The sequence below is a fragment of the Kryptolebias marmoratus genome, linkage group LG8 (genome assembly GCF_001649575.2).
Source record: "Kryptolebias marmoratus isolate JLee-2015 linkage group LG8, ASM164957v2, whole genome shotgun sequence".
In the NCBI taxonomy this organism is placed as follows: Eukaryota; Metazoa; Chordata; class Actinopteri; order Cyprinodontiformes; family Rivulidae; genus Kryptolebias; species Kryptolebias marmoratus.
Genome location: NC_051437.1, coordinates 9,436,088 through 9,461,996, shown reverse-complemented (window position 1 = coordinate 9,461,996; position 25,909 = coordinate 9,436,088). Strand labels below are relative to the sequence as shown.

Below are 25,909 nucleotides of genomic sequence, written 5' to 3'. Positions count from 1 at the left end.
TTGTATGTGTATGCAGCATTTCCAGTCTACGTGACGAGTTTTATTAACTGAGATCATGAGTTGATTTTTAAAAAAAAGGGGGAAAGTCTAACCTGAAGATGAAGAATCAGGAGAAAATCAGGTTGGTAAAGCTAACAGTTCTGCACAAAGAAATGTACAGGTAAAATAAAAAAGAGCAAAACACGAATAAAAAAGAACAAAAGAAAAGAATAGCATAAAATCACAGCAATATCAGAAGGAAAAGCAGTCACTTTCAGAGTGTCAACGATGCATTTACTGTTTGTTATTTGGTCGGTTTCAGTTTCATAGTAAAATGTGCGTTCAGATAAAGGAAAAGTTGCAGAATGATTGGAGAAATTTGTTGCAGAATGATTGGAGAAATTTCGAGGGAACAAAGCAAGCGACTCACCGTGGACTGATTATCGTGCGATCGCTCTAGTTTGATCCGGACGTCGCTAATCTTCCCTCGATCAGGTTTCCCAGGCCCTGCAGGACAAGCAGCAGGATGTTAAACCAGAAACACGTGTCCACTGCAGCCCGACTCACATAGCTTTCATGTATATTTATTTAGACTTACTAATTTGATCATTTTTGCAAAGCAATTTCTAATCTTACTACAAACAACTCAAGTAACAAAAACTGTTTCACTATTAATAATATCATTATTTATATTTCATGTATAGGAAACAAAATTATCCAGTGTAAGCTAACCTGCTACTTGAGTAGCATATTAAGTAGCATAACACTGAATTTTTTTCAGGAGTGCATTAGGTTTACAGTTCCACAGATATTATAATAAAACAGTTTTAGGCTTTTTATCCCATATCTTCATGAATTCCTCATTACAATGATGAATCTAGGGGCAGCAAACATCATTCATAATGTGGGCAAAACAAGAGAAACACTGCTAAAATGAAATTGGTGTTTTTCTGCGTTTCACAAGAAAAATATATCTTTGTAACTTTCTCTTAATGACTTCCCTGCAGCCTTTAACATCATCCTGTTTATTCCATGGTGACCTTTCAAAGAGGACCACGACAAGAAAGTAAATCTTTATTTTTAGATGATCCATTAAGAGTGGACTTTTGCCAGTCATAATGGTAAACTGTCCCTTAGTGGCAGAATAAAAGCTACGAGGCAGTAATTCCTGCATTAAATTAGGTAACAAAGTGAGAAGCGCAGCTCATCATATTATAATGAAATATTTTGCTTAAAAAACCAGCATCCTATCCTTTTGTCATGTTGTTTTGTTTGTTTTTACCTTTCTTACCACTCAGTGTCTTCTATAGTCCTTGTTTCCACCTCTTTACATTCCACCTATTTTCCATTAGTAATCAGCACTTCTGTCCTCAATCTGTAATCACCCTTCCCAGTATTTATAGTCCTGTTTTTTCTCCGTTTTCTGTCAGATCCTCTGTTTATGGTCTATCTAGATTCTGAATTCACCTTGCTGTGGTAGCATGTTGCCTTGCATTTAGTTTTGTTTTCACCTCGTATTTCATCACCTTCCTGGTTCCTGTGTCTCGTTCACCTGCATTTGAGTCCTTTCCATCACACCCTGTGACACTTTCTTAAAAGTGCTCTTGAGGTTTTTGAATTTTGCTTAGCCATGCGGCACTGACGTATGAAGACATGGGATGAATCACTGCTGTTTCAAATTACCATTTTAAATTGGATCCTGGGGCTCTTTATTACTAGCAGCCTTTTCAAAGACAAAACTTACTTTTTTTTGGTTTAATCAAAAAAGAGGATTAGCATGCAAATAGTATTTTTGTATCAACATGGTGATCTTGCAGGAACCTCTGCAAATATTAACACAGTGGGCAGTGTTTCAAGAGAAAAAATGAACAAAACTGGGCACTTGAAAGATAAAATAAAAGTGGCAAGCCTTAAAAATATCTGTAGTAGATTAACAGAAGCTGAAATAAATCATGTCATGACATGAGATAAGCATTATCGTTCAACTGATCTTTCTACATTAGACTAAGGTTTTGGCTAACAACTCCAATAAGCTAATGAGTGGAAAAAATGCAAATTTTTTGATAGTCAGAGTGCCTTTATAAAGAAATAGAAACAAATTAAGTTCTCTTTAACTGGCTACTAGTAAAATGTCTAAAGATAAAAGTTGGCACCTTGCTGAATTGTCAATCATTTTATGTGCAAGAGTGATTAATCCCTTCAGTTCATTTGGCTTTTACAGTATGTGCTTAAATAATTCACTGTCCAAGGCTCATACCTCTAACTAACTGCTACGAAGCAAGATTTCCAGCTTAATCAACTATGTTGAGTTTATGGTATCGCGAAGGAGGCTCTCTGTTACCGTGGTAACAGAGGATGAACTCCTCACCTGCTCCAGATCAGTGAGGAGTTCAGCTGCAGCCTGAATTGTCTGTAAGAAGCTCCATCTGTTCACTGATTTTTTTCTTAATGATATTCTCGACAGAAAAATCAGACTAACAACATTATTATGTCATCACAGTTCTACCCAGTGCTGAAACATATTTAAATACATATTGAATATTTGAAAAAATAATATCTTCATTGATGCACTACATTCAAGTGTTGATCAAATGTTTTTGTAATCATCAAAACATATTTTAATTTGATAACTTTATTTGTTTTAGTTCTTCTGCCTCTGTGTGGGTGTTTCTGATTCCCTGGGGATCAAATCCATCGCCTTATCAAACTGGAAATACAACTTTACAGGTCATAAATCTTCGTGTCGGAGGAGCTGTGTTTACCACCAGCTGGTAAGCGAAGATGTCCGGCTACCATCTCTCTGAACTTCTGTTTGCTCTGAGTATGTCAGCCGGGTCTGTTCTCGGTTCTCTCTGCTCCTTCTCAGGAATCCTGCCCTCTGCAAACACATACACCCACCTGTCTGCCAGCTGCTCTGCCGCCTCAGTCCGGCATGCTCCACGGATTATTCCACTGTCTAACACTTCCATGAACATGTAAATAAACATCCACCTAAGCACTTCTTTATCTGCTCTGGGATCCACCTGTCGATTCTAAGAGTCCTAACAAACACAGATCCTGCTTCTCTGAAAATCATCAGGTACTAAAGCAGGACTAAAAAACGAAAACCTACCTGACCTAGGACCCTTTTAACAGAATATAATTTGAAGCAAAATATAATGAATTGTAAGGTGGCTTAAAACTTTTAAACATATTTCATTTTATTATGAGTATATTTTGATTTCTCCTATTTTTTTCCTTTGATCTTGCAACAGTTTGGAGTTTCGTCTGCCCTGACCTGGGGAACTACCACGACTGTTGCTGCTCGTGCAGCTGACGCTGTCCTCCAGCCACGTGCTGTAGGTGAGGGAGTCCCGTTTGTGAGGCGTTCCGGCAGACGACAGACTCTCCTGGGGTAACGTACAGAAGAGACACGTGAAGCCATGCGAATGAGGGCAAAAAGCAAAATGCAAGGATGTGTAAATCTGAATCTGCTCATCTTGCTTCTTCTCATTCTTGAGTACTGGATTTTCCACTCACCATGCCAGTGTCATAGTCCTCCGCCGCCTCGGCCTCGTTTTCCTCCACCACGCTGGCGAAGCTGCTGGCGTTGGAGGAGGAGCGGGAGAGGTCGTGGGCTTCAGGGATGGATGGGGTCCTGCCACAAAGATAAGAACTACACCCTGGGTTACCACTGTTCAGCACCAAAATCTGATATATCTGTACAATGTGCCCCCCACAGAGGAGGGTCATTTCCTGCTTGGACACGTCACATTGTTGGCAGCATCTTATTCATCAAGCACACCTGTTCTTGGCAGTTGTAAGGACCTCTGGAGAGCTCTGATCTGAGTTATCAGATTTTGGATCTTGAGAAACATGGCCACTGTCAGGAGTTTTCTGAGTATTTGGAGATGGATCTCTACTGCTGCAATAAATACATAAGAACATTAAAAAACAATAAAGTTAACAAGTTAAGAAAGGACTAATAAAAAGGGAGGTATGTTTCAGGTGCAAACAGGAGTATTCTGTCACCTTTTCTCTTGGACTTCCTGAATGTTTTCAATACCGATGGCACTGCTTCGCCTGGAACTGAACGGCCCGGACTTTTTCCTGGTAGGGCTTTTTCCTGGGATTATCAAAGACTGCCGACAAGAGCAGAAAGGGAGTCAGTGTCAAAATAATCTCTGGGTTTTACTGACCCGCAATTGAATTTTTATTAGATTCAGAAGAAAAAGGCATTTCAAGAACACGTCAGCCTCAATTTCCAGGCTGATTTCTAACACTGCTCCCTTCCAGTTTTTAGAAAGATGTAGGGGAGAAAAAAAAAAAAGTAAAATATGAATTTAGGAGCTTAATGACAAGCACAGGTGACAGTCTCCCTGTCAGAGCGGAGAACACTGAGGCAGGAGATAAAAGGTGGGTTTTAAAAGCTCCACAGCCTGCCACTAAATATGCTTTCTCAGCAGCTGCTTTGTTCACTCAGCCTCCTTTGTAAAGCTCTTAATTTAAGAACTTAAAAAAAGCCTTTAATTCAATGCGGCTTCAAAGAGCAAGAGGAAGGCTTTTCTTTTCATTATTTCTATGTGAGGGGGCTATTAAATCATTAATATTAATCATGTTAAACCAAATAAAGACTTACTAGGATTAAAATACAAGGCTGTCATAAAGCACTAAAGAAGGTGAGCACCTACTGCAGCAAAGCAGACAGCAGAATAAGAAGAGAAAGAATTTTTAATGCTACCCTGAAAATGTCAAGTGTTGAAACATCAAATTCACTTTTATCATATAAATCTTACTCTGGCATCACAGACCTGCTAATCTCTTTATAATCTGAATAGTGTTTTGTGAAAATCTGTGTAAAATGTCAAGATCTGCACTTCTCAAAACAGTCAGTTTATCAGGAAATGTACAGAAAAATACCTGCAATGTACAAGCTGTTTTATAGAATGATTCTATCTGTACTGCATATAGTGTTTACTGTATTTGGTACATATTAGGGAGCTGAAATGTACAAAGAAATGTGCCTGGCTATGATGCAGAGAAGCCATGCAAACATATCAAAGCAACATAAAACAGGAAGTGAGACGTTAGAAGTTAGAGAGTAGTTGGAATTTGACATGAACCTCTTCTACTGTTCCTATCCCTATGGCACTGCCTCGGCGTCCATATTTACTGGGACTTTTGCCTGGGACAAGCAAGGACTGAGCCAAACAGGAAGAGAAGAAACAAGGGAGAAACAGGCAGAGTAGTACGGAGGGAGGTAGAGAGAATGATGACGACAGACGACAAAAGGGAGAAAAAGAGTAAAAAGAGAAGGGGTAGGGGAGAGAAAATATGAGATTTATACAAATATATATGAGATTTCATGCAGTAAGTCGTGTCAGTCAAACCAAATACAAAGCACATGTTAACTGGAGGATACAAATGGTGACAGTTTGGCTCCATGGGTGCAAAACAGGCAGCTGAATGGGAGAGAGAAATAATGAGCCAGTTATGTAAGTCACACACCTGTGAGAAAGAGGATGAAGAAGAGATTAAAAACACAACAGAGAGGGACATACAGCTTTTATAAGGCATTATGTCAAGACAGTGTTATGGACAATAAGCAAGCTTATGGAAAAACTTTTAAAATAGCATGCTGGTAAAACCTGTTTTTTACTGAAGTTGTGAAAATATCCTGTTCACTGTCTAACACAACAAACTTTCCTTTGGCTTGTTTTATTTCTAAATCAAAAAAGTTTATAGAATATGCAGTTTTCCACAATCTCCCAAAATACACTCACTAGCAAAATAGTTAAGCATGCAGATGGAGGTGTGAAAACTAAATGAAACTGCATATGTTGATGGGTCATGTGACAGAATTAAATCATTATGAGATCAGATCAAATGGTTAGAGGAGCTGGCAGTACTGGTGGTCTCATGTCAGTAGGGTGAGGAACCCTCTCAGGCCTGAGTACTAGCAGAGGCTGGGTGCAGAATGGAGTTGTGCAGATCGACCCTCATCTCTTGTAACTAGCCTTCAAGATCCAATACTTGGGTCTGTAATCCAGGTCCACAATGCGACACAGTCCTCCTATGATGTGGTCAGTCTTGGACATTCGGAAACTTCACAACATGTGTGGATGCCCTCAAGTACCTACTTGTTTCAACATTCGACCACTGTGACAATGTGTCTGTCCCACATGCTGGGCACCCAACCTCATACAAACCCACATATAACCTCAGTTCTCATCAAGTGTTGGTAATGCTGTCTAGTGTGTCTATGTGGCATCCTGTGTGATTGCTGACCTTCACTCACTGTTTTGACTGACTGTCAGACATTCCAACAGCTCCCTGATAACACTATTGTGACACTCGTAATGGCACCACTTATGCCCTCCGGTACCTGCTTTAAATGTTCCAGCTACTTGGAAATCAAATAATTTGCTTAACTATTGTTGACCTGCATGTGGACATCCAAATCAGAACATTCCTTCTGGGTGCTTAGCTATTTTCTTTCCAGTGAGTGTACTTAACACGTATGTTAAATGCAAATTTACGAGTTATATGAATGAAGACCTTGTAAACAGTTCAGAGGAGAGTGATATATAAGTTTTGATTTGCGAATCGATCTGTAAAACAGCGATTCATCAGTCAGGTTTTAGCATCATTGCATAATTAGTTCTGCCGACCTACAAATACTCCAAAAGATGGCATTACAATTTACAAGGTTTTCACCTGAGAAGATAAAGCTAAGCTTGTTTGTGACCACATTCAACTTTTTTTGTGTGTGATTATTAACAGCAGTCTACATGCTTAACCTAGCATGCAAATGTACACATAAATACACATTCACGCAAAAACCTCAACCCATGTCAGAAACATATGAACAGTGCAGATGCATTAGGATTTAAACCATCGACAGGTAAAAAAACAGCGTTACCCATCACCACAAGTCCTACATTCAGTCAGTATCCACCCACTCCCTCTTGTAGAAAGTTTGACAATTTGCAACCATGGTGATGTGAGAGTCAAGTTGGAGGCCAAAGCAGACTGTAATTGGTCCCGTTTGGTGAGCATGTGGCATATTTCTGTGAGAAGTTAGTGCGGCAGGCAGGTGAGGAAGACGGGGCGTTAACTCTAGTCGAGCTGCAGCGGGAGGCAGAGGCAGCGAGGCTCGCCTTATGTAAGACGAAGAGTGGCACTTGTACTTACTATCCCAGGGAATTTGGGGCTCTCTGTGGTGCTGTGGTTAAAGGTGCTGCTCACAGTGGAGGAGATTGTGTACGGCTTCTTGAATGTTAGACTCACGGCATCCATTGACTGGCTCCTACTGCGGATCACCCGCTACGGAAAGAGATGAGGAGGAGGAGATACATTCAGATGGCACTGACTCATGTGACCTCTCTGTATCGCTGTGTGGCATCACAGACCAAAGAGGAGCCTCGGGGCTGTCTCTGAACACTGACCAATACAGGCAGAAAGTGCTGATCAGATTCTGATCCTGACAGAAGAGGAGGCGACAGAATACGATGCTAAGACTTAGGGCCCGTGGGGGGGCGGGGTTCAGAGGAGTCATTGTGTTTAGATGGGTGGCGTAAGGAGAAAGAGTAACAAAACCACACTGAGTTTAAACACAGCCCAAAGAAGTTTAAATCCCAGTACACCTCTAAGAGAAGCATAGGCATGTGATGGTGAAAGAAATCCATCCAGTCCCGCTGAAGTTCATGACAAAATGTGCGAGTGGTGACACAGCAGCATGCAGACAGCAAGTTTACTGTTAGGATGTTTGAGCATTAAAGCTGGGGAGCAAAGAGCAGAGTGTTGCATCAGGAGAGAGCAGCATCTTCATTCAGATTTAACACTGACTACTGGACAGTGATAAAGCTCTTACAGCCCAGCACGCACACAGACAAGAACAGCATTGGAAAACTGCCAAAGAAAAGCCATAAAAAAAAACATTTGACTGCAGCTGTTAAAAAAAGAAAAGGTCAATGCTTCACACTGATTCTGTTGGGTGACACTGATCTTTATAGGAACAGTTAATGTGATATTAGAAGTTTGAATAGTTTGACATTTTTGAAAATACAAATGCTTGCTTTCTTGGAGGGAAGTAGAGAGAAAATCAATGTTCCTCTCAAATCTCTCCGCTTCATAAAGTTACAGGCAGCAGGACATCCTAGCTTAGTCAAGGATGGAAACAAGGAGCTGTCTGAAAATAACTAAATGCTGTGGCGCCTCCAAATGTTTTAAATCAATACAATATAAAGAGTACAAATGACTTGTTTTGTAGGGGGTAAATTGACTGAGCCAGCTTTTTTTTCCAGTCTTTTACTCAGTGGAAATGATGTCATTTTTCAAACAGGAGTTAGTTTCATACTTGTCATGGCACCTTTTTCCCCCCAGAAAGTTTCAGGATGCAAAGCAGCCAGGCTGACGTTCCTGGTCCCTGCACCTGAAGCTCCAGTTACCTTGAAGGACTCAAAGAAGCCCCCTCCTCCTGCACTCCCATTTTCAATCTTGTCCTCCTCTCCTCCTATTCCCATTATAGCCTGGCTGTTCATGTGGAGCTCCTCATAAAGAGTCTCAAGCAAAGCAGATCTTGTTCGTTCCTAGCACGCACACACACCGAGACAAAAAGGGAATAAAACAAAGAGAAGGCGTTTATTAACGTTCACTTGACAAGCAAAAGCAGAGAAATGATGCTCAGCAACTTACCTCCAATTTGGCAAATTTCTCAGCTTTGTAACATGCATACTCTGCATTGATTAGTTTGGTAAAAAGGAATTCATGGAATTCAGGACCCTAGAAAAGGAGCAGAGACAATGCGTTACATTGGAAACTAAAAGACGGCCACATTTATTTCCAGGTTGTTCTTTCTCTTACTTTCTTAAAGACAGCAGGATCTGGGAGGGCTGGGCCAAAGAAAGGAACATCATCTCGTGCTGTCACTGACACCTGGAAAGCAAGATTAAAGCTCAGAATAATCGCCTGCACAAGAAACAAATAAAGAAGTTTTACGAAAGACAAACAGAGATGGCAGTAAGAAGAAATAAGTTACCTTGTAGAGAATATTTTCAGAGCAGGGGTTGACCACTTGGACCACAATATAAGCGTGAAGAAAGTTGGATGCAATCATGTCTGGAACAAAGGGAGTATTTTCATCTTGGAAAACAATGGCCACAATGTCATTCCCTATGTGCCTTTTTCTCTGCAACTGCAACACAACAGCCAAAAGACAGGGAAGTGATTAGATTTCTGAGTGAAGCATTTTGAAACATGTTTCTGTCATGACAGCAAAGGCAGGGTTTATAGAGACTGTATATATGCATGTAGATGTATGTATGCATTTTTAATATCTGCTGATTTCAGTTAGTAAGTACACTTTTATCACCTGCTGCCATGAAAGGTGGGTGATCATGTAATTCTGTGTGTGTGTGTGTGTGTTCATTTGTCTGCCAGTTAGCAAAATATCTCATGAACCACTGGATGGATTTTAATATAACTCTCAGCAAGTAATCACTGAATGTACGTCCACAACTGACTAAGGTTTGGAGTCAACCCAATTCAAGATGGCTGCAACAGCTAATAGGCTTTAACAAAATGATTATATCTCAGTCAGTTTTATAGATACTGAGTTAAAATCTTATGTGGTAGTATTTCAGAGACAATCACAAAACGTACTCCAAGCGCAAACAGATCTTGTGATGTCATGCATTATGTCATTTTCATTATGCTTCAATATGAAACATTTAAAGTTAATACATTTTCCAGTGTGCTCAATATTAAATTGCAAATACCTTCCAAGTGCCATGCATCCCTTCTCTACATGTCAATAATATATTTGAACGATCTGATTGATGCTCACTATCCCTGATGTCTATACCTGGTTTACAGTGTTGTGATGACAGCCCAGAGGGAGAGGAGGGAGGAAAATGTGGGTTTATCACAGCTGATATATTACATTAAATTAATTAATATTAAATATTATAATTTACAAGTGAGGACACAAAGTTGATCAACCTAGCCCATTTACAACGGAATACAAAAAATAAATAACACACAATGAAAAAAGCCTTAATTTATCAGACAAATATATTTGATTTGTAGAGAATTTAGCCAATAAGAACCATAAATAATTTGAACTCATGTCTCATTCTCCCACTTTGTCAGCTGATAGTATATGAATTTGTAAAACACCACAAAGGGGTGCTATTTCCCTTGAAGTCAGTCTGAACACACAATGTTAGACCAACGTGGCACACACATAAAAACAATTTACTGAACATATCCTGAGAAATATTCTAATTTATCAATGAAATGTGCCTTTACTCTTAGGATTCAGTGTTTGTGTGAATATGGGAGATAAAAGTGAAGTAGAATTTGGCTGTCTGAGTTCAAGTTCAGCTCACAGAAGCTTCAACTTTACAATGATCGTTTTTTTTTTCTTTACATGCTGCTGTTTTTGTTAGCAAAACAGAGATTTACATGCAAACCGTGGTCCTAAGTTACCCAGAGGGAACTTGTCCGACTGCTCGCTATGAATCATAAAAGGTGTGTTCGACTGGGATGGTGTTACATTACCTGCTGGGTGTCCCCTTCTGTGTAAGGCAGCTTTGTGGACACATGGAACATGACCTCCTTGTTGCGGTAGTTGCAGTACACGGATTCTGTGCCGGTCTGCCCATGAGTCACGTCCAACCCTCCTCGGAAACTGCAAGCACACAGAGCCATGTCTAACAGGATATTCTACCGTCACTGCAGGAGCACGGCCATCCCTCCTACAGCTCGCAGGAGGAGATACAGATTGGAGTTGGTGTTGTGTTCTTGGACTATATGGGAGAGGATAACCATAGTTGGATTCTCACCCTTTAAAGTTATGGAGTTCAATTTTCTCTCCCAGAAACTCCAGGAATTCTACAAAGGCAGGACTCTCTTCGCTGTTGCCAAACAGCTCCTCTTCTGAAGTCTGGAATGAGTAAAGCCAATTAAAAATTCAAGCTTGCAGAAGCAAATAACAGGCAGGTAAAATTAGAAAATGCTGAGAATGGTTTGCATGTTTGCTAATGAGTTTCACAATATTTGTGAGGAGAATTGAAAACCTCTTTAACATCCTCATACCAGAATGACTTTAATGGCACAAGTATTTTATGTAAGGTGTGTTTTTATGCAACAGATTAGGATCAATAACTAAAGGGAGTACATCTTGTGAGTACTCCGACATGTTGTATTTGGATCTAAGAAGATAGGCTTGCCATCAACAAAAAAGCAAATATGGCAAAACCTGTACAGATAGGGATGTGTGTAATTCCTATCATATTTCCAGACAGTTGATTATCTATCGTCAGGAAAAGAGGAACTGATGTGAACACAAAAACCCTTCCCTAAAACAAACACACTGAGAAGCTGACATTGTTCAATATTTATATTGTCCATACCTCATTGCAATTTGCCTGCTCCACTATGAAATCTTTCTCTGACACTCGTACAGAGTCGACAATGAACAAATAACGTTCTGTGTTGTTGTGGCCCCTCGGGTTTCTTAGCGTGTTATTTCACAAGACTGAATTAGCTCTAAAGCATCAGCACTGCACGTCTCTACTCTATCTGCGAGTGCCCTTGGAAAAGCATGCTGTTGCTCCTTTGGCCTCCCACCCCCAGCTCCCCTAAAGAGTACACAAAGGGGCTGATTGGCTCAGAAAATGAGAGGGTGAGCTGAAGACAGCCACAATGACTGGGCTTGAGCGAAAGCCATAATTAAGACAAGAAGGGCTGAGCATAATCAGTTTCCTAGAGGAAATCAGAAATTACAATGAACATGCATGCACATTGTTGTTGGAGGGAAAATACAGGAGATCCACACAAGGCAGAAAAATGAATCCAGCTAACATGCAGGCTTCACAACTCACCTGTCCAAACCTCTGGTAGATGACCCCAAATTTGAAATTGTTGCTTATCACATGTTCATCAAAGGTGACAATAAGTCTTGAAGCCTGGAGAAATGACAGATATATTGAAATGTGTTTAATTATATACTCACATTTTCATTCTGGGCATGTCTGCTGGCTGACTGATTCTAGCCCATTGAGCCTAATTTTCTGTCATATCACTTCAGTTCTTTTCTGTGCACTGCAGGCACAATCATTAGGCACAATTTATTCCTCAAATACAATGCTCTCACAGTCAGTGCTGCTTAACACAGGAGAAAAAAATCACAGAATATATAACTGTGCAGAATTATTAGAAAAGCAAATTACAAATCTCTGGTCTCAGTGGTCTTGACTTTTAGAGTAAACGCAGCAAAAAAAAAAAAAGGAGTGCAAGGATATTGCATATTCATTTTTTAAGACGACCTGAAGGTTTTTGCATTGTCCTCTAAAACCCTGACAGCTCCAGTTTGTTCACCCTGAAAGACAGGAGCATTCTCCAGCCTTGTTAGCACCTGACCCAAAGCAGTGACCTGTGTTCATTAGTGAGCCCCCCAAGGACGGACACTCACCTGATCAGTCAAGGCTCACTCTCTTAATGGAGCTGTTGGGGGGGTGAGGGTGGGGGGGATGCTGTAACTTTTGAGATGAATGTTTTCAGTGATGTTTCTGTTCATCTTTTTTTTTAAACATTTTACCATGGCTACATTTTTGAGCTCTTAACATGATAAGTTCTCAATTACGTTGGAATTGGAAGTTATCAAATTCAGGTGGCTTCATATGGCTATTTTCAAGTGGTGTTCTGAGTGAAGGTTATGAGCAAGCTTGTCAAACGCATTAGTCTGGACAAATACAGATTAAGTCTGACCTGATTGAATAGGTAACGTTTAGTCTAAACACAGCCAAGCCAAAGTAGATTGCTGCTGTCTTAAAACAACTCCAGTCTTCTAAATTTCATAGCACTTCATGAAAATGCTAACATTTAAACTTTTACATAGCTGTAATTTTCATATTACATATTTTAGCAAAAATGTTATAAAAAACCTGCAGAAAGTGCTGCAGGCTGCACCAAAAGTGGTACAGCCAGGCGCTTTTGCTGTCTTTTGCATTTGCAAATAACCAAATAAATCTACGCAAACAGCTGTGCTTTGGCCTCTGCTCAGTATGTGTTTGGGTTTGAGCAGTGTGGTGTATGCAGCTCAGGCCAGTGAGGAATGTTTGGACTTGGATACTGAGAAACACTAACACCATAAGGAAAAGGTACACTCCTGTGAGGATCAGGTTTGAGACGGGGGTGAAGGAAGCCACGTCAAAGGAGAAAAAAACTACTTTAAACAGAAGAGGAGGTCTCAGAGGTCTTTTGTGAGCCAAGCAAACAAAGACCCTAACGACTCTCCAATGGGAGGGGAGTGAGATTAACCTGCATGTAATTTTAGCTGCATAATAAAGCATTTCATGCAGCTTAAAGTTTGGAACTCCACACTCTCCAGTCTTGTGTTGAGAAAGCTACCTGGATGAGAAGCAAAATGTTCTCAGCTACAGACAGTCCAGTTGTTTTGTTATATATATATATATATATATATATATATATATATATATATATATATATATATATAATTTATGTACCTTGAGCATCATATAAAGCTAGTAGAAGTCGGCCTCTGTTAAACAGACAATCTTTGGTAAACCCTGACAACGAAGAGGGGTGGGGTGGGTAAACCTGAACACAGCTCACTACATGTGTCAAGATGTCTCTTTTCAAGCCAAAAAGATGGAAAGTAGATTTAGAAATTTGACAATTTCAATGCAAATGGACTGTAAAGTATTTCTCAGTCACTTTGCCATCAGTAACCAGTGTTTAATGACAGTACTGCTGTGACTGAATAATGTAATGTGAAAAGACAATACAAGTCATATCATGCCTTTTTTTCCAGAAAGTTTCCAGAAGAATCGCAGTAATGAGGAGGCAAAGTACAGAGCTTTTCATCATCTTTTCATCATCTCTGTGATAACATCCCAGCGAGGAGCTTGGACATTAAACAAAGGCAACTTTTTTCCTGAGGCTTGAAGCTATGAGAACTGAATGCTTGCTGTCCTTGGTGAAGTTGTGGTTGATGATGAAAAAGTTACAAATTATTGCCTGTGGCTCTCAAATCCTTGGTAATTTTTATATATAGCCCACTTGGAACTGAAGTTGAATAGCCCTGGGCTATAACAATAAATTTAAAAGACTTGGGAGATGCCCATATGAATTTTAAACATGCTTTAATAATCTCTTTTGTACAGGTTAATTTATTGCTCTCATTGGGTGTAAGGAGCTATTTCCATCAGTAACTTATGATAACTCATAGTGTAGATATGCTGGTGTAGATTCTCAGTTTTTGCTTTTTAACCTTTTTATTTTTTGGATTTCCCGGTGTAGACTAAAAAAGTCTTGCACTATTTTGCCAATGGCCAGCTCTTAAAATCTAAAAGCAAAACAGAGCATGTCCTATTCTTTTCATTTTTCAATCTTGGTATTGAAATGTAAAGATCATATATAAAATGGAGGCTGCAAACTTCACAAATTAGAACTTACTTTTGGGTAAAGGACGGGATAAAAGCGGTCCACGTTGACTTCTTCACAGACAAGCTTAGGTGGGAAAAAAAGTAGGGAAAATTTTTTAATTAGACTGTGTGTTAGACTTGTTTAGTAACTAATACTGATCAAACTAAAATATGTCTTCTCACCTTGGCCATTTGGAACACATTAGGAAACTCTGTCAGACAGGAAATGGGGATCACATCTTGGTGGGTTTTCAGCTTGGTTCTGGTAAAATCGTAAAACAATCAATGATGGAACATTTCCATCAGATGTCGAAGAGATGATCCGGTTTGTACCATTATCAGTCGTCCCCACCCTTGCCTCTGTTTGCCTTCCTTCCCTCCCTGCATTGCCACCCACTCGCTGGTCTAAAAAGTCCATCTGTTCCTCTGCTGTGAAAATGACAGCCGTGTTGACACTCTCTTTAGCTTTATGGCTTCTATATTAACGCCCGAGAGGAATGTGTACATTCAGACAACACTGGGCCTTAAAGGAAAAAAAACTATCATGATGCGTATTCTGTATTTTTTGTATTTCTGTATGCGGAAGTGGGGAATTTGTCTGTAAGCTTTAAATGCTGCTACGCTTGACCCAGACTGAAACATTGTTCTGCATGCATGCATAGTGAGCGTTACCTGAGCATGAGACGTAGGTGTTCCTGGTCACCGATCACATCATATTTTATGGAGAACACCAGATGCCCGAGGTTACTGTCCACTGAATAGTAATTAAAGTGCTCCTGGGGGCACAGTCCAAGCAGAACACCATTAGTTTCTATCATAAGCCAACACATGTGCAAAACACACGTGAATAATCAATACGGTGCGTGCAAATTTTCTACCACATGCAGAACAAATTTATTTTTGTTAGAACAGGTGGCAGAATCGTATGCATCTTCATTAGCAGCAGTGTGTGTGGTGCCAAACGCTGAGGCTGGCTTCCACTGCTTTTTTTTCTGATCTGTCTCATATTGAGCAAGAAGTAGAAGTTATTAGATGTCAACTATTCTATTTGGCCAATGAGGAAGGAAAAATGAGCAGCTTTCATTAAAGCGTTCATAAATATGATGAAAGTAGTAACTCAATGAAAAAAAGTCCAAATGCTCTGAAGATTTGCAAATTTTGTTATGAAGTAAACATGTTCATGTAATGTTTCAGTCATTAGAATTAATTGGACCCTGAACCATAACAACTCACATAGGAAAAACCTAACTGATGTTAAAAATCAAACAAAATGAAAGAGAAAATTAGGATACTAAAAATGCATGATTTAAATAAAACACTCCTAATGCAAATGATTACTAACTTGGAACAAAAAAACCCCAAAACACTTATCCCCATCAACAAACAAACTTCTTTAAATTTCTTGCAGCATAATAGAAAAATCTTTAAAGAGGAAAACAATGCCAGCAAAATGTCTCATTAAAATGAGAAAACAACAGGTCAGATTCTGGTCCTATTGATTACCGTTTGTCCAAAAACACTTTAAAAGATGCAGAAAATAAAATAAACAGAGCTATCACCAGAACCTTAAAGATTATACTGCACATGGCCAGTTCCCTTAACTGAACTCAATAAACACACAATGCAGCATCAACGCGTGAAATGATCCTCTTACTAAATATTGGTTTATAAATAACACCTTGGTTAGTTTATTTAATGTAACAGGGCCACAGCGGCTCATGTCAAACAGCACAGAAAAGAAGGGAATCAGAGTTTGTAAATGTCTGTCTTATACTTTTAAATTAGCATCTGTTATTAGTCTCCTATATGAAAGTCCCATCATTTCTTTAATGAAAATACAGTCTGTCCGGCTGACTCAAGTCATTGATGGTTTGGGGGTTTCCATAGAATTTTTTTTAATTAAAAAATATGCATTTCGTTTAAATCTTCAGATGCTAACATTAGGTAGTATTTCCTCATAAATGCAATGTTTCTTGTTCTTTTCATTGCAAAACCACTGTGCCTTATCAAAGATGATTTCTGTGAGAACTGGGAATTTCCCTTTTTGATAAGGTGAGAAAAAAAAACAAGAAGTTTGACTTCCCTGTTGAGACAAAAAACCCAATAACAAACAAACACAGTAGCCAAACCAGTAAAAAAAAAAATGTTCTTTTATCTCTTAACCTATTTAGGATACTAAATAGAACTGCTAAAAAGACTTTGTTATTTATAGTAAAAACATTTTTGGTCCGTGAAGCTCCAAACACTTATTATTATGGATGCCAAAACATAATCATGGAACCACTCTTATTAATATTTGGTCATTATTTTTCCATTTCTGTCACGATTTTCCATTTGCTTCTCCTACTGCGGATCTGACAAAAGCTTGTACAAGACGAATGGAAATGTGCAGCCTAGCCCTGAATGTTTAGAGCTCTATAGCTCAGGAAAACTTCACAGAAACATCATTCAGTGTTTAATCAAATCACAGGAAGGACTTGTCATGACTGACAGGACTTGACATGACAGTGAGTCCGTGTAAACTGACATTTTAAAATATTTGAAGTTATTTTTTTTTTTACTCAATCACAAAATGTTCATCTTAGAGTGCAACAATGTCATACTTTTAAACTGTTCAAATGTCAAAGCTTTTTCCAGTTTTTTTTATAAACAAACTCCTTTTTTTCCAACAAACTTGATGCTTCTTACATGCATCAAAAACAAGTTATTTTGGTCTTCTTTTACTCAGTGTGTCTCTCACTGCTAAATGACGTCTGTCGAATCCCCTCAGACTGCAGAGGGCACAGATCCAAACTCATTGACTTTCATGGTATTTGAGCTCAAATTTTCTTTCTTCAAAACTGAAAGTGAAGGATCTTTTTAACTTGTCCTACCTTACATGAACCATAGAAGACACATAAAAAATAATGTGTGACCACCTAGAGCTTCTGCCACTTACAGTGAAGGACTTCTTTTCAACATGATTTACAATTTTTACACAGTGACTGTTTGAGGCTTACTTTAAAGTGTGTGTTTCTATCTGTCTGTCTGTCCTATTAAGTGTGCAATCAGAGAGTGACAGACACAGGTGTGTGGTTACCACAGTAGCTTTATTGAACCATTGGCAGCAGCTTTAAGATTTGTTTTATTTATGTTTATTTTGTTTTATACGTCAAAATGTCTGCCTTTTGTCAGTTTTGATTGTTACAAAAGTAAGTCCCAGATTACTGTTGATCTTTATAGAAGAAAACTGACGTATGTTGGAGTTTGGGGCAGCGGCTACGTTGGCACCCTTCAAAATTTAAGAAATAATTATATTTATTAGGCACTTATTACATCCAAATATTGATATCTAAACAAAATAAAGTGTTAACATCCCCATTAAAACCTATATTTTTGTCCTGCTTGTTCCTGTCTGATCTTTTTATTGATCACATCACAACAAACATAATCCTTTCGCTTCTGTGTTTTAAAAAAAAAATAGATTAAAACATAAACGTTTAAGACTGAACAACCACTTTTTGCGTGTTGTGCAGCTGACCTTTCCCAGGAAGTGTTTCCTGAAGAGTGTAGCTGTTGTGTTACATTCCAGTTTAGTGCGAGTGTTCGGGGACGGAGGCCGCGGCAGCTCGGCCTCGCTCAGCTCGTGGTTGGTCCCCTCGATCCAGTAGCCACCAAACTGTGGCAACAAGATGAGAGGGAAGGGACTCTTCCTCCCCAACACCTGGTTTAGAGGGTGCACACAGAATTGTGTTCGTGTGAACGTATTTAGACACGCAAGTGCTAAAGACGAAAAGCTGCATTTCATCTTCCTACCTCGTGGACACTTGGGTATGGAATGTAATCCTCTTCGGTCTGAAAAAAAAAAATACACAAAATGTTTTTTCCTCATCAAAGAATAAAAAATAATTATGTGTTCAACACTACAAAGGACACTGTTTCAAAGTAATTGCATAACTGTTATGCAACGGCAATCTGGTGAGCAGAGAAATCAATCATCAATGCACGTCAAAATCAAAGTAAAGCTGGCATGTTTTTATGGTCCGATTGCAAGCCGATTGTTTGATTGATGTATGAACTCATACCTTGAGAGGTGGAGGAAAGCTGCATCTCTGCTCATCCATCCTGCTGCCCTGTCAGAGGAGAAGGTTCAATGAGAGTGCCACTGAGCCACAACAAAAAGTCCAAAACAATGTCTGAATGCAAAGACAAAAGGGTTTGGTTTTTTTTAGAGGAAAATGTTATATTTTTAAAAAGAAAGAAGAAACTGAAAGAAGATGGATCAAACCAATTATGAGAACCAATTATATTCGTTGCAGCAAGCGACAAAACAAAAATGGGAAAAAGACAGAAAAGAGACAGGTTTCAGAGATGGGACTGGAAGACAGTGCAGAGCGGGCAGTGGCTGCAGAGTGCATTAAACCCGCAGCAGAGGTGTGGGAATTCGACCCTGCAGATTTAACGTTAGGTTGATATCCGTTGCATTGCACCCGAGGTGTGGTTTTTTTTTTCGTAGTGTGAAAGACAGCAAGGAGGGACGATGCAGAGGAATAGATGCACTGATATTATGTCCAGAGCTACATGATGCTGCCTGCCTTTAAGGGAAACGATACAGCACATCTCATCAAAACAATGTATGACTGAAAAAGACACAGCCTTGCATCACACATTTGAAACTATATTTAAAAAAATACTTTGCTTTAAAACATTCAGTCGTGCCAAAGCACAGACATGGGTGATGTTAAAGCCATCAAAAGCTTTCCTGTCTGCCAATGACTAATGTGTACACCATCACTAAACTGCAAACACACAAAAGCAGTGTGCAATGTGATAAGCTCTATCATAAAACTCTTAGCCTCTTATGTGTGGGATTGCGTGATTAAATAAAACATCCTTCCAAAGCCTTTAGAAAGCAGGAGATAGCTTTTGAAGTGAGATAATACGCTTACAGTGCTGTCAGCCAGTGTTTCAACCAGAACAGTAACAGAGACGCTAACAAAGAAAAAAAAAAAATTCAAAAAAAGCAGAACTCCAGCAACACTCCTCTGAACCCACAAGACTCAATATCCTTTCTCTCACACGGAAAAGATAAGAAGCGTCGGAGTCAGAACAAGATGCCGCAGAATTAGAAGGAGACAGAGTGACTGGTTAGTGAGTTCGGCTTAGTGAGTTGAGACGAAATACAAAAGATCTGTGTGTCGTCTTACCTGCATCTTTTCAATCATTTCAAATAAATCTGTGTTCTGGGGAGAGGAGATGACATTTCTGAGTTCATTTGTTGGTTATAAAGGTTAGCAGAGAACTACGTTTGGATCATCGAGTGACAAACATATGTAATCTGCGAAATACTGGGTTTGTTTCTTGTTTCTCAGGCATCATTGCTACATCAGTGTAGTACAAATAACACTGGTTATAATTTCTGCATCGGCTTCATTTTTATCAGTTTTCATTCATTCACAGGCAGATCATTGTTAGCACTGAAATATTCCATGAAAATGGCCATTATATGAATAACAGTAAGAATATATATATCATATACTATAGGTGTTGCAAATGAAGAAAGAATGAGCAGTTGTCTTAGACACAGTTCCCACTGTTGGGCTGCAATTTGATCCCAAACAGGTTTAACTGCAGTTGTTATAAACAAACCACTGTGGTAAACTGTGCTGAAGTGTGGTAAAACTGGACTGGAAGATAAAAAGGGATAAAACTCCCGAAACTCAAGTTTAAAGAGAGAGCTGCACAGTGTTAACACAATCACAAAGACAACTCATAATATTTTAATTGTGTTATACAAAAGGTCAGACAGCACGATTTGTCCTTGCAGATGTCTGCAGAAACTCAGAAATTTAGACTTCTTTAAGCATGCGGCCGCTCTGAATGATGTTACCAATTTGTTTTGAGCCACTAATAAATATTCTTTTTACTGCTCAAACACTCAGATTAGTCAGCTGTTCAGAATCACATTCGTTTCAGTCAATATTTTACCTTTTTGCCGAACATAATCTTGGCTCTCCCCTGACGTTTGTCACATTTATTTCCCACCTGCACGATTCTTTACAAGCCAGCAGCTCTTGTAAGATCATCTTTTAAAGGAAAAATCCGCAGCTGAGCATGACATCAGTAAAGAAGTACCCGAAAAATGGTGAACAACAACAAGAACCCCAATCCGTGGACGAATCGGGCTTGTGTGGTTAAAAGAAAAGGCTAAAAAGGCACAGCCTGCAAAGCCTGACACCAACACTTTGTGTACAGAGCAATCATGTCTTAGCTTTGTGTGAGAATGAGTAAAGTCCTCCACCATGTGCAAACAATAGTCTGCCACAAACCCTGAAAGTAAATAAGCGTGACTCCAACCAGAGATTAGAATAGGATGAGCTGTACCACCGAGCTCCTGTGGTATCTTTGGGATTAAATTAAAATTACATGAGCTGTAAAAAAAATGTTAATATTATCTGTTCTTATTAAATAACTTCAGTGAAGATAGTTATTTCTTTGGCTCATCAGTTTAAAAATTCTTTCTGGAGTTTTTGCTCTTGGAACACTCTTAACTGCATTTCACTTCTACTATAGTTTGTCCTCTATTTTATCATTTTTCTCAAAATAAAACTACTTACACAGTTGGGTTTCTTCCAGCGGGTTTTTGTCACCATTGGAGCACAATTTTGGTTGTCAAGATTTTCAGCCATAGTTACCTCCGCGGAAACCGAAGTCCTGCAGCTTTCGCAACTATTTCGGCAACTTTAACAAGTTGGAATTAAATTCTCCATGACTGCTGAGCTTTTCCCGAATGGTGGCTCTGTCCCAACTGTCACACCTGAGTTAAAGTCACATCCCTGTTGACTGCACCCATCAAACATAAAAAGAAAAAAAAGAAAAGCTGGAGAAAAGATCCACAGGCTCCACCAATGAGTGCTGTAATCACACGAGGTTATCAGTGAGAGTGTCTCAGGTGGCAAAGCTAGCTGTTATTACTTGACATATAAAAAAGAAAAGTGTCGACCAAACTTTTTTTACCCTCTCCGCAGCTCTGCAGGAAGAAAGTCTAAACCACATGTGATCCACCTCTTATATTTACTGACTGTATCTTGTCTTAGGCTGACAGACAGTTGGAGGTGGAGTCCAAGTCTTTTATGCACATAGAAAACTCCTGCAATATAACACTGTTTACAAACAGCCAAAGGGCAGCAGAAATAAGGGAAGACTCCTTTTCAAGGACTTCTAATGCATATACCAATATCAGAGTTCAGTTTTTTTACAGACTTTCTCTTTAGGTGAACACTGGCAGAATATCAGTTCGCCAATAGTTTCCATGGTGGCAACTAACTGCATGCATTAAAGTAGCATTTGTTGTCAGCAACAATTTGATTAAACATCACTATGAGAAAAAACTATCAATAAACAAATCATAAACAATCCTAAAAGTCGTTGCCTTACTTTTAAAGCAATGGATCATGGGAGTTTTAAACGGATACTTTGTTAACCTGGAGCAGCTAGCTGTGCTGCAGTGCTAATGCTAGCTTGTAGGTAAACAGGAATACCGGGTGGCGATTGGGTTTCCACTGTGTTGTTTTTATTTCTGTTCTCCACTAAAACAATGCTACAACTAACAATAGATTAGAGCAACACATTCAGGTACTTAGTCCATGGCCCTTTGCATAATACTCCCACCACTTTCTGGATGAAAACAACTCCTCAACTTCGAGTGGCGGTAAAACTCCTCAGGTGTTTGCTAAGAAAACTGTTACATAAGACTACATTACTGGTAAAAAAAACTTTTAAGTGTCCAGCTTTTAAGGCTATCAGTGGAATAGTTATTTAATGTCACTGCCAATCAACAATCACCAGTGTTATAGTGGAAAAACTTTCAGAAATCTGGATTAAAGTTCATCCGATGGGATAAAGAGCAACACTCGGCGGCCTGATGTGAGACAGGATTGACTGTACTTCTTACGTTCTTCTTCATTAAGCTGCTTTAGTTTGCTATCTTGGTTGTCTGCCAAGAGTTGAAAGTACAGTAATCTAATCAAATAATTGTTATTAGCCTGCTAATTAGCATCGTTCAAAGAGGGTTACCCAGTAGCCACAGTCTTGGGAACATGTTTTAGCTGGAGGATGCCATGAGCTTGTGTAAATTTCTATGACCTTAAACTCCCATAAAAATATCACAATACAAAATACTGTACAGTAATGTGCCGCACACTAGCAGTGCATGTTGTCTTATTTGAATATGGACATTAAAAAAAATATGGTGGCTATTTTGGACAGACAATAGACAGTATGAATAGTAAAATAGCACTCATGACCTGATGCTAATCTGCTCACTGTTTTTTATCGTTTTAAATAGCTGTGGTTTATATAATAAATTTACTAAAATTGTTAATTTTCACATATTATAGGAATTTAAACATGTGCAGCACTAATACTTTTTAAAAATATCTTTCATTATTATTTAACTCTGTATTCGGATATGCATGTCTTCTGGCATCCATTGGGGGTGCTGCAGCACCCTCCACACCCCAACTTCCCAAGCTTTACCAGTAGCTGCAAATATGTTAAGACTTTTTACCTTAGTCAAAAAATACTGATGGTATAGTTTGAAGTTACTCTAAAAACCAGATAACTGTTTTTTAAGAAGTGGTGACCTACATAAATGTGTATAAATGGCAGAACAAAACATGTCCCACATTTTACCATTTAAAACCTATCTGGGTGACCCTAAAGCCACACATCTCCCCTTTTATTGTCCTTCTTTGTTTAAAGAAGCAAACAAAAATACTGACTGGTATTATTTTTTCATTTCTGTTGAGTAAAATGCAACAGAATCGTTTAGACACGGCACCACTATTATTTCCAGTTTGTCAGAAGTAGTTTTACATTAATCGTTTTCACCTAAAAGGGGCGGGGCCATTTGAAAGAGAAGGAAGTGACATTGCTTCACTCTGTTTTAGTTGGCATCTTGGGAGGGAGGCTACCACAAAAAGATGTTAGACTTTAGACCTTTCATTCTAAAACTAATTGAATTGTCATGATGACAACGGACAAATTAAAAGCCCATCTCCTCTGTCCTGCAGGTTTTTCAGGTGGAACTCTGCGTGTCCTCACAGAGCTCATTAAGCACCAGGTCCATGAGGATATGGTATTTTCCTTTGATGAACAATAAGCTTGGAAGAGAATCGGTCTGATCAGTGAAATCAGCGAGTAAGAGGTTTTTATGCGTTGAGAAATGTGCTTTTATTGAAGAGGTGAATTAGGTTTATATGAGGAATTGCCTCAAATGTGCCACAAATAGTTTTCTCAACATTTTTTTTGGTTTTGCCACAGAACTGGACATTGCATTCTGAAAACAATTATGTTTTTGTGAGATTTTCCTGATAGTTTAGCAGTCAAGTTGAAGTAGGCTGTAACTATAAGACCTGCTGGGGTTAATTGCAGATTGACCTCGTTTTTGCACAACTGTGATTAAAGTGATACACTCCTCTGAGTCTTGCTCCACTAAGCTGATATTTTACTCCAGTGTAACACATTCCCATGCTTTTAATTCTGTTCTTAAAGATTTTTATGTAGATATCAAACCGTGGGGAATTATGCAGTGTAATAAAGTATTACCAGTTACAAAATTATACAGTTTTACCTCCGCAAAGGAGGTTGTGTTTTTGGTAGTGTTGGTTTGTTTGTTTGTTTGTCTGTCTATCAGCAAGATTACTTAAAAACTAATGCACAGATTTTGAAACGGAAACTACTTCGTATTCTGATTCATGCAAAGTACAAATTAGTCTGCAAAAGTTTTAAATATCCGTTCAACTTGTCTGATAAACGATCAAGTGTGAGGTAGATGCAAAAAGCTGCAGGGATGAAAAGTGACTGTTAAACACCCCACTCTCCCAATCTCAATCCCTTTCCTTTCCTGCTCTCTCTGCTCTGCACAGATTCCGTCATAAGCTGATTCCAAAGTGTGAGAATCCTTATAAAACCAATCTGACATAAGTGAGGTTTTATCCGATTATGATCACTGCAGAGCAACAATCCATTCCATCTTTACGTCCCTGAAATACCCCCAGCAGGCTTTTCACATCTCATTTATCCGACACGCAAAAGGTAAGCCAAAAGATGTCAACAGCATGAAGGATTTGTTTGGTGCTGTGACGATAAAAATGATTTTATTCTTTCTGCTCCCTGCCTAAGTTATTTTGACTTTGTCGTTTGAATTTTGGATGCAGATTTTACTGTAAAAAAAAAAAAATTGGCTGGGTAAATGGTTACATTTTGTCTCAGCCTTTAAAAAATCTTCTAGACAAGTTTTCTGGTTTTAGATTTGGAAAGTAACTGAGCCCTAAACTGAATCTACATCAGTAGCAGTAACACATAATTGATGATGTTTGGAGGTCACAGAGGTCATGTTTTGTATAGAAAATGCTGTGATTTGTAGGCCTCAATGAAATCACGTTTACTCGTCTTTTGTCTGAAACTTTGCTGGCATCTGGCTGATTGTTTCCTGCTAAAAATAGGCCTGTATTAAGTGAGTCAATCAAATATGATAATCACAGTGACTGTGCTTTGTCTGTGTCCTAATTACAGAAATTATACAAAAGACAAGAATAATATTCAAAGATAAAAACGCAAAACAACTTCAGCCAACTTCAGATCGTGAGAGATGAAATGATGTGAAGAATGTGTGTTCGGGGAGAAAAGCAAGAGACAGAATGAGAAGTGATGTGTAACAAAGATCACAGAAAGAAGAGGTCATGCAGAGTTGTATCAGATAAGGTCAGGGGGTCAAAGTTCAGACCTAATCCCCCCTGGTGCTCCCCCATACCTTGTGAAGTGGCGAGGCCGTGTGTGTGAGTGTGGGCTGGAGCAGCGGGGGCTCTAGTGGTGCAGAAATTCTGGGGTCACTCCCATCTTGTTTCCTAAAATCAGACAGATACAAAGAAAAAAATCAGTCAGAAAAGGTCACTTGGTGTGAGGTGGAACAGGTGGACAACAAAAGGTAGTGAATGTCACAGGGGACGATGTCGGTCTTTCATAACAAGAAAAGGTTTTTATCTGTGTTGAAGCACTGTTGGAGGGGGGGGTCTTATGCATTCTTCTTTCATTTAGAATCACTGAAATAAACCTGTAATTTATAGTAAAAGTGAAGAAAATTTCAGATTTAATATGGTTTAAGATCTCCATTGATTCCTTCGAATACTGTAGTTTTTTGCAGACCCGTACTGTCCAACATAAATTTATTCTTGAACGGTAGTAGCTGAAAGCTGCCACAGCTAATCAGCCATAGCAACACAATAAATAGCTGTAATTCATTTACATTTTAAAAAAACTGAGCTAAACTTTGATGTGGTAGTAGCTTCTGTAGATTCTATGAATCCTCGCAATATTGCATGAGACGTGCATCATGTTATTTTTCTTTATTTTGAACAAAATGGCTATAACTCCTTTTCTGAGCATAACGTCATCTTTGTCTAAAACTCTGGTCTAAAGGTGGGTGAGCGACACGCCTTTCTTTAAGTAATGTTACG

General features: G+C 39.0%; 1 protein-coding gene across 17 annotated transcripts in view; it reads right to left on the bottom strand.

Annotated features, from left to right (window-relative positions):
* The window catches only part of LOC108232028 (rap1 GTPase-activating protein 1), a 69,000-nt gene that overhangs the window by 1,624 nt on the left and 41,467 nt on the right, over positions 1–25,909 (bottom strand). For 5 of the 17 annotated variants that reach the window (XM_017409512.3, XM_017409503.3, XM_017409513.3 and 2 more), the window contains 22 exons: positions 25,207–25,300; positions 19,598–19,633; positions 18,476–18,523; positions 18,207–18,245; positions 17,932–18,114; positions 15,084–15,187; positions 14,595–14,673; positions 14,443–14,496; positions 11,847–11,930; positions 10,806–10,906; positions 10,522–10,651; positions 8,999–9,154; positions 8,824–8,895; positions 8,656–8,742; positions 8,409–8,549; positions 7,153–7,284; positions 5,082–5,159; positions 3,991–4,100; positions 3,764–3,883; positions 3,499–3,634; positions 3,257–3,368; positions 410–486 (listed from right to left, as the gene is read on the bottom strand). In XM_017409512.3, the coding sequence (XP_017265001.1) occupies positions 410–486; positions 3,257–3,368; positions 3,499–3,634; positions 3,764–3,883; positions 3,991–4,100; positions 5,082–5,159; positions 7,153–7,284; positions 8,409–8,549; positions 8,656–8,742; positions 8,824–8,895; positions 8,999–9,154; positions 10,522–10,651; positions 10,806–10,906; positions 11,847–11,930; positions 14,443–14,496; positions 14,595–14,673; positions 15,084–15,187; positions 17,932–18,114; positions 18,207–18,245; positions 18,476–18,523; positions 19,598–19,615 (2,061 nt within the window). In that variant the 5' untranslated portion in view covers positions 19,616–19,633; positions 25,207–25,300. Of the gene's footprint in view, positions 1–92; positions 141–409; positions 487–3,256; positions 3,369–3,498; positions 3,635–3,763; positions 3,884–3,990; positions 4,101–5,081; positions 5,421–7,152; positions 7,285–8,408; positions 8,550–8,655; positions 8,743–8,823; positions 8,896–8,998; positions 9,155–10,521; positions 10,652–10,805; positions 10,907–11,846; positions 11,931–14,442; positions 14,497–14,594; positions 14,674–15,083; positions 15,188–17,931; positions 18,115–18,206; positions 18,246–18,475; positions 18,524–19,597; positions 19,634–20,378; positions 20,926–21,007; positions 21,452–25,206; positions 25,301–25,909 lie in introns of those variants that run through there. The other 12 variants (XM_017409505.3, XM_025004462.2, XM_025004461.2 and 9 more) reach the window with 10 other exon arrangements.